At 41.1% G+C, this 9,052-nt stretch overlaps 1 protein-coding gene across 1 annotated transcript in view; it reads right to left on the bottom strand.

Moving 5' to 3' along the window:
• Window positions 1–2,827: 2,827 nt before the first annotated feature.
• The window catches only part of AVIL (advillin), a 186,220-nt gene continuing 179,995 nt past the window's right edge, over window positions 2,828–9,052 (bottom strand). Inside the window, exon 20 of the mRNA XM_069230920.1 lies at window positions 2,828–8,861. Within this exon, the coding sequence (XP_069087021.1) occupies window positions 8,748–8,861 (114 nt within the window). The 3' untranslated portion in view covers window positions 2,828–8,747. The remainder of the gene's footprint in view (window positions 8,862–9,052) is intronic.

Below are 9,052 nucleotides of genomic sequence, written 5' to 3'. Positions count from 1 at the left end.
TATGTGCTGGCTGAGTAAGGGCCCAAAATCCACAGCTAGGGCAAGGGCAAAAAAAGGACCCGTTTTCATTGGAGAAATGTGATTTGTCCATGTTGCGTTTTGGGTCGTTTCATGTTGAGGGCACTAGGCATACAAGTACAAATGAGGTACCAGGAGATATAAAGGAATGATGCGTGGAAGGAAGTATTTGGCTCACCTCACATGCCAGAGCTTTCCATGTCAAATATGTGAGAAAAATTTGTTTTTAGACACATTTTGAGGTTTGCAAGGGATTCTTGGCAACAGAACCTGGTGAGAGCACACAGGTCACTCCATCCTGAATTCCTCTAGGTGTTTAGTTTAAAAAAATATACAGGTTTTCTCTAGGTGCCGGCTGAGCTAGAGCCTAAAACCTACAGCTAGGCATATTGCAAAAAAGGGTCATTTTTCAGTGGAATAATGTGATGTGTCCATGTTGCATTTTGGGCTGTTTCTTGTTGCAGGCACTAGGCCTACCCACACAAGTGAGGTACCATTTGTATGCTGGGTGGACGAAGGTTTGTGGCTCCCTTCAGATTCCATAACTTTTCATCACAGAAATGTGAGGAAAATGTGTCTTTTTTCAGACACATTTTGAGGTTTGCAAGGGATACTTGGTAACAGAACCTGGTGTTAGCCACAGCAGTCACCCCATCCTGGATTTTCCCAGGTGGAGAGTTTTAAAAAAATGTATAGGTTTGCTAGGTTTTCCTATGTTGTCTCGTCTGAGTTAGGGCCCAAAATACACAACTATGCACATTGCAAAAAAGGGTCAGTTTTCAGTGGCAATGATGTGACCACATTGCACATTGGGCTGCCTCCTGTCGCAGGCACTAGCCTACCCACACAAGTGAGGTACCATTTTTATCAGGAGGCTTGGGGGAATGCTGGGTGGAAGGAAGTTTGTGGCTTCCCTCAGACTCCAGAACTTTCCATCACCGAAATGTGAGGAAATTGTGTTTGCTTAGACAAATATTGAGGTTTACAAGAGATTATGGGTGACAGAACCTGGTGAGAGACACAAAGTCACCCCCATTCTGGATTTCTCTAGGTGATTAGTTTTAAAAAATGTACAGGTTTGCTAGGTTTTCCTGGCTGCCGGCTGAGCGAGGGCCCGAAATCCACAGCTAGGCGGATTGCAAAAAAGGGTCCTTTTTCAGTGCAGAAATGTGATGTGTCCACATTACGTTTTGGGTTGTTTCCTGTCGCTGGCACTCAGCCTACCCACACAAGTGAGGTGCCATTTCTATCTGGAGACTTTTGGGAAAACTGGGAGGAAGGAAGTTTGCGGCTCCCCTCAAATTCCAGAACTTTCCACCACAGAAATGTGAGGAAAATGTGTTTTTTAGACAAATTTTGAGGTTTGCTAGGGATTCCGGGTAACAGCAAGGCACATTGAAAAAAATGGGTCAGTTTTCAGTGGAAAAATGTGATGTGTCCAAGTTGTGTTTTGGGATGTTTCCTTTCGGAGGCACTAGGCCTGCCCACACAAGTGAGGTACCAATTTCATAGGGAGACTTGGAGGAACACAGAATGGTAGAACAAGTGTTATTACCAATTGTCTTTTTCTGTATTTGCGCCTTCCAAATGTAAGACAGCATGCAAGATATAAGTCATTTTGAGACATGCCCTCTAATTCACATTGAAGAATGGGTGCCCACAAATTTAGAGATGTGTAAACTCCATATCTTATGCCCATTTTGGAAATCCATAGGTTTCCTTGATACCTATTTTTCACTCTTTATATTTTACCAAATGAATAGCTGTATACCCAGTACACAATGAAAAACCATTGCAAGGTTCAGCTCAGTTATTGGCTCTGTGTACCTTGGGTTCCTGGTAAACCTACAAGCCCTATATATTGCTGCAACCAGAAGGGGCCAGCAGATGCAACTGTATATTACTTTCGAAAATTTGCAATAGTTAGAAAAAAATTACAGATGAAAACGTATACACAAATGGCTGTTTTTTTAACTAAATTTCAATCGTTTTTTATTTTATCTGTTACTATCTATAGAAAAACCTTGAGGGATGTACACAAACAACTACTTGCCGAATTCATAATTTTGTCTACTTTTCAGAAATGTACAGTTCTCTGGGGTCCACTATTGGTTTCCCTCCCATTTCTACCACTAACTGGAAGGAAGGTGAAAGCAGAAAAATAGGAAAAATGGGCTATGCCTCAGTAAAATGCCAAAACTGGTTGGCAAATTTGGTTTTCTGATTACAGTCTGCCTGTTCCTGAAAGCTCGGAAGATGGTGATTAGCACCGCAAACCCTTTGTTGATGCCATTTGCAGGGAAAATAACAGATGCTTTGTTCTGCAGCACTCTTTCCCCATTTTTCCCCCCTAAAAAACTAAATTTAGCTGTATTTTGGCTAATTTCTCGGTCCCCTCCAGGGAAATAAACAAACCCTGACTACCTTTGTAATCCCAAGGATGTTGGGAAAAAAGGACACAAATTTGGTGTGGATCCCTTATGTGGACAAAAAGTTATGGTGGCCTAACCATAAACTACCCCAAATAGCCAAAAAAGGCTTAGCACATGGGAGGAAAAGGCCTAGCAGCAAAGAGGTTAACTTTCAGCTGAAATGATTAGTCTTACAGAGGGAGCAGTAGCCTTCACAGAATAAAACACACAAACGGAGGCCTGTGAAGGACAAAAGCAACACTTTTGGAACTGCCAGGCCTGAAGGCCCTCATCTCCAGCCCAGTCAGCCCTTTCAGCCCAATGGGCGTTGCATGCTTAGACAGGATGCAAGAGAAGCATAATAGTCTTGCTCTGTTAATAAAAGAACTAATCAGATCTGAATTTGACTGAATCAGCATTTATTTATTCATTTGACATGAATGTGAAGATGCCCCAAACAATATTAGTGTGCTTTATGGTTTTCATAATTGTAGAAGGAAAAAGTTTTTCTGAACGTACAACAGCAGTGCACAAGTCAAGAGTACACACAGGTAGACAGCTTGTACCCACTCTTTTCACATGGTGGACGCCGTTTCCCCTGCCAAGAAGTTGGGCTCCACATAAATATGCTGAGCTCGTCCTGGTGTAACTCTCAAATGCGAGACACATGCAGCAGCACCCACACGTCTGCTTTCATTTCAAGCAGCATAATGCAGGCAACAGGGCTTTGTTATTTTAAATTCCAGCTGAGCCCAAAACTAACACTGAAGTTAAAGGGCCATCAGGCTTCATTTTGATTGAGTGTCTTGGCAGGGATCTTTCTGGAGCCTCACATCTCAATGCAATGGAGGGGAAACAAAGACACACAGCTTATCACTTCAGAGGTACGTAAGAGAGGCATGCTATTGACTTTTTCAAGCCCTGTATAAAAGAGATATGCATGCACTGTAGGAATGTCAGATGTTTTTGTCACAGTATTAAAACAAATAATTTAAATATGCATATCTTGTTTTATTTTTTTTATAGTGCTACTCATCCCAATCCAGGGTGTCAGAGCGCTTTACATCACATGTACACATTATACATTGACAATAAATCATGTGTGTGTAAATGAACAAACAGGATGTGTAACATAAGACAGCGAGGATTACAAGGTGTTGGAATCACAAGTCCTTCATAGCTCACTGTGCTATATTAGAAGGATTACAATTTTTGAACTGTAAGTGACAAAAATATCCCTGTGTTAAAAGCAGTAACCCACTTTACCCATCTACATAAAATAAAAATCTGTTGTCTGTGTGTCACATGAAGTGCACTGCAGGAGACATATTAACCTTCTATGATTCAAAACTGGGACTAGACAAAACACAGATCTCCAGCAAATGAATGAACCTCCAGAGTTATCTTACATTATTATTATTCCCTGAGATTTGCTGGGCACACAAAGTTGGCAATTTCTTTGTGGCAGAGTTAAAAAAAATAAGAGGCATATTTATAAGTGGTTTGTGCCATGCTTGCAGCACACAATATGGTATATGTGTGGCGCAAACCACTAAGTCATATTTTGGAGCCATGCAAAGCCACTTTGCCTGGCTTTTAATGGCTTAAAAAATATGGAGTAAATCAAGGCAGCGCAACTAGCTGCGTTGCCTTAATCTGCAAACAGGAGGTGCTCCATGGGTGTTGTGTAGGTGTTCGCACACATCTCTCATGGATTTTGACGCATTTCCATATTTACTGAACATAGTAAACCTGGGAGTACACCAAAAAATTACACTTCCCCAGGAGAGACCCCTGGTACCTTAGTTTGCCAATCCACAATTTATTGAATTTCTGAATTCTGCCACACACATAGAAAGAGGTAAAAAAAAAATCCTGCATACAACACAGGCACCCTTGCACAGTGGTGCAAGGGTGCCTACATTGGCGCTAAGCTGCCAAAAGGGTGCCAGCGCAAGGGGGACCAACAGTAATGCACTGTATTGGAAAAATATGGTGCTTTCCTGCCCTTTCCCTGTGACACAGGTCAACAAGGTGGCTTGCTGAGCTGCCCTGCGCCACAAAACCCATAAATATGGGCCTAAATGAATACGTTGAAACCTAGATTTTGCGTTGGGGTTACGTCACTTTTTTGGCACAACTCTGACACAAAATCTGTGAAAAAAACTGGATTGGAGCAGCACATCACGCATGGACCTGGGAAACTTGGCAGCTATGCAATGAGGTTGATTCAATATTACATAAACTGGAGTATACTGACCCGTTATTTCTATTCAGGTTACTTTTTAGAGACCTAGGAGTGGCTGAGGGAGTGGTTACAAGTAAGGCCAGCCCTCTGAGTAACGAGGGTCCTGAAAAAGGCTACTCAAAATGTTTTGACACACCCTCGTTAGCCTCTCATGAACGGCATGAAAGATATATACTTCCGGAACTCCCCTCCAGCAGCCAAAGCAGCCAAGCATCTGCCTTTTTAAAAACCAAGCCCACCATACAGATTCCACTTCCGGAATCGAGTACGGGGGTAGATTATTCAACCACTTGGCATGCTCTGCACGAGTAAGTAGCGCAGTGCTCTCTTAATACTTTCTCTTCTACTGCTGTGTGGCAGTATTTTCCTTAATTTCTTTTCCATCATATTTAACATGCTTTAGAGTCTCGGAACGAGTCACGTCCTTGAAGTCCAAGGGCCAAATATAGGAGGATGAGAAACATACTTTCATGTTTCTATTTGCATGTGGATATCTGCCTGAAATATTTTCTCTTACCACCATTTTGAACACACTCTATGCATGAAAATGAATGTTCCGTGGATTGCCCTGCAGTTTTCCACTGATCATAGTTCTGCAAATGTTTCTTTTTGAAAGTCAAGATTTATGTGATGTGATGTTTTGTTACTGCTAATGTCTATCTTCTGGTTCTTCTTTTTAAATCCAGTCACTCCTATAATGAAGCTACACATAGTGTAAGTTGACTACCTATATGGCTGGAACGACACAATTTCCATGGGGGTGGGGATACACATACACACAGTAGTCATCATCTGTTTTTGGAAGATTAAGTACATGTAGTAAACGGTCCTGAATAAATGCCATTTGAACATTTTTGACACATTAAGACATGAAACATGTCAACCGAAAACCAGCATCAGTGTAAATACACTTGATCCCATAGAACTCAATATACCACAATCCAGCACTTTTACGTAGAAACCAGGATCATCATTTCCGTAAGTTTCTTGTGTTGTTTTGAACTTGACATAGATCTGGGTGTCTACTAAAACTAAAACCTTGTAAGATCCATAACCAATTTTAGTTCACTTTCTCAGATCTTCTCACTTAGCGACTGGGTCACATCATCTTTCACAGCAAACTCAAGGCAATCCTAAAAAGATCTCTGGCAAAGTGCAGGCCTATTGTGCATTGCAGAGCCTACCCAACAAGGATCAGATCCGATGATGAAGCATGCCACCTTTTGGTGGGTGAGGGCATTTGCTTCTAGAAGATCTACCACTACCAGATCTCTCATAGGTTACTTGAATAGATATAATGGAACAATATACTCTAATTTAAGTTATATTAAGGCAGAGGAGACTGTATACTGGACCGAAAATCTCCTCGTCCTTCTACACTAAAGCAAAGTTGATTTAATATTGGTCATGATAAATTAAAGAATGATTGTTCCTTCAATGGTGATTGTTAAACACTCCAGATAAACAACTGGCATATTGGGGACACTGCTATCATTTCAGAGAGTCTGGGTGGTTTCTGTGAGGGACTAAGTTGTCCCAGAAAAGAGAATGTTATTCCTAATCAGCAGGTTTAATGGATAATATCCAGGCCTGGGGCTTGATTTAGAGTTTGGTGGACACGTACTCAGTCACAAATGTGACAGATAGCCCTTCTGCCTTCTTACATGTGCATTAGACTACAAAGCACTTGTATTAGGGCAGACACAATAGCCATCACATTTGCAAAGGAGTACCCATTTGCCAAACTCTAAATCAGGTCCCTGGTGCCTTGATTACCAGTGCCAAAATGTATCTCAGTTATAAACACAGAAATCTGGGACCTGGAGCTGGCTATGTATCTATGCCACTGGAATCTGGATGTATGGAAACAAATATTGTACTGGGGTGAAAAGTTTAAGCAGCCATCTGATTACTACTATTCCATTTTGATTTATGACAACAGACTAGGCTATACCTTAGTGTTTCTCTCTTCCTACTTCACAAGTTACAGGCAATTCAGAATGCAGCTGATAGACAGCTTAGTTTACTCGTTCAGACTCTGATCACACCATCCCTCATATCCTCACATTGGCTACTGGTGGCACTTTTGAATGAGTATGTCTCTCAGATCGAGGAATGCAAAACTGAAGAAATGCCATCAATGGCCAAGTTTATCAGCTGACAACTTCTCCTTATTTTTATGAGGCTGATACAATGTCTTGCTTCACCACAGATTTCACACCAATTACCAGACAAATCTACTATGCTCTAGTTTAGTCATTTTATTTGACCAACCTTCCCATTAAAAGGTTGAAAACTGGTAGAAGTTCCTTTCCTGTTGAGACAGCTGAACCCTGGAACTAAATTCTGGCAACAACAAGAATTGATGGTCAGCGAGAATTCCAAAAGCAATCCAATCGTTTCTGCCCCCCTAATTGCATGATACACATGACCCAAAACAAAACAGCAGATGTGCACAGCTGCACTATTCTCACACTGCACCACCTCATACTTGAGTGCAGTAACATTCGCAAAACCATATTTGAGGCACAACTGCGAAACCTACATACATCACCCGTTACATTCAACATATGACAGAATACACCCACAACTGTATCAACCATGCACTCTGGAAAGCCACCCCGGTTCCCTTGCAAATTTGAGCGATTTGCCAGGTTTAGGAAACATATAAGATACTACAATACAATTTACTCAACAGGATAGCAATAAAAGCTTTTCTTTTGCTGTAAGAAAACTAGACCAGACGTTGGCAAACTAACTGAGACTACTCTGTAGAGATGCCTCTTTTAAGAAGGAAGTCAAGTATTGAGAGCCTAGAAATTGTAGATAGTAAGTAACAAATGTAGTGGCGGTGTGGGTGGGAGTGGAGACGAGACAGCAGGAAACGTAAAGGCCTAGCAAGCCAATTATGGAGAGACACTTAGCTCAGAACGTGCAAGCCACTTTCAAGCACTCATTAAATCATGATGATTAGGATGATGGGAAGCTGAGCCGTGTCAAATGGCATATCTTGACTTACTACTGTAACCTTAAACTCTAAATCCCAACCAGCAACTCTGACCAGGCTAATGTGAATTTTGCATAACCTTTCAAAAATAAAAGCTTGGTCAAAGTAATTACATTTGCTTGTTTTCTGTTCATGATATTGGTTCAGCATAGCTCATCAACATAAATCTGCCCTGTTCCAGCCTTTGTTATGGAAGTTGGCAGTAAAATTATTAATTACACTTTGCACCTGAGCACATCATAATGCCAGATCAGCAGTAACTTTGAGATTTTGAGCCCAAATTCTGTTTCTCCTCCAGTCCATGAGGGGTGTATATTGGGTGCCTCTACCGTAGAAGCCCAACAAGGAGCTGCCTACTTCAAATTAAAATGATCCCTAAATTGCTTCCAAAATGCACCTAGAGACCAACTGGGAAAATACCCTTAAATTGTAGTTTGGTTGACACCCAATGAAGCAGCACTAGATGAGGCATGCGGGAGGACAAAGAAGGCTTTAGAAATTGTATTTTGGCAAAGGATATCTACTAGAATAATGGACGTGTCCTCTTAGACCATTTAAAATATCTATTGAGGTCCTCAGGGTCTCCATAACTTCCCAAGGAATAAACTAGCACTACTTTTGAACCTATCGTTAAATGCTCAGATAAGTTTACAAATAGGTTCACAATATTTAATACAAATGCTCCCTTATGTTCATTAGAACATGCTGTTAGATATTTGATTGGCAGGAAACACCTACTTTAGCAAAAAAAAAAAAATGTGTAAATGCTCAGCGTTTCAGGACGTAAAACGCCTTTCTTATATTTACAGTGATTTCCTTTATAATGACTTGGGTGCAAAAAAGGAAAATATTTCCTATATCCTGGAAAATTATCATTATCAGACATAAAATAGAATTTATATATGTCACACCTGACTGAGAATTTATATATGTCACATCTGGCTGCGGCTATGATTTGTATACGTGTAAAGTAAGTTGGTACATTTGATCCAGCAAGCGTGCAGCTATATTTAGGCTTGGCACCGTCGTGGCTGTTCGAGCCATTTCTGGATACAGGGGCAATTCAAAAAAGTCCTTTTTCTTTCTTCAGATTCAGCTGTTTCCAGACAGGGAGCGCCGAAAACTCTCCTCTTGTGATTCCAAACGCAGTGATAAAGTCTTCCTCCGAAAGGTAATGCTATGGAAGTTAAGCAAAAATGTCACCACTCAGAATTAACCAACGCATTCATCAATTGTTCTTGAAAGGATCCATGCAGGACTAATTTGAATGCTGAACAGTTCAAACCTGCAGTGGCAGAGAAACTGCATGTTCTCCCTTCAGGACTAACCCTACCATAAAAGCAGACATAATTTCTCTTGATCCCCTCT

Source organism: Pleurodeles waltl, chromosome 4_2, assembly GCF_031143425.1.
Source record: "Pleurodeles waltl isolate 20211129_DDA chromosome 4_2, aPleWal1.hap1.20221129, whole genome shotgun sequence".
In the NCBI taxonomy this organism is placed as follows: Eukaryota; Metazoa; Chordata; class Amphibia; order Caudata; family Salamandridae; genus Pleurodeles; species Pleurodeles waltl.
The sequence above is the reverse complement of the archived record's forward strand: the minus strand, read 5'-3'. Positions and strand labels throughout refer to the sequence as shown.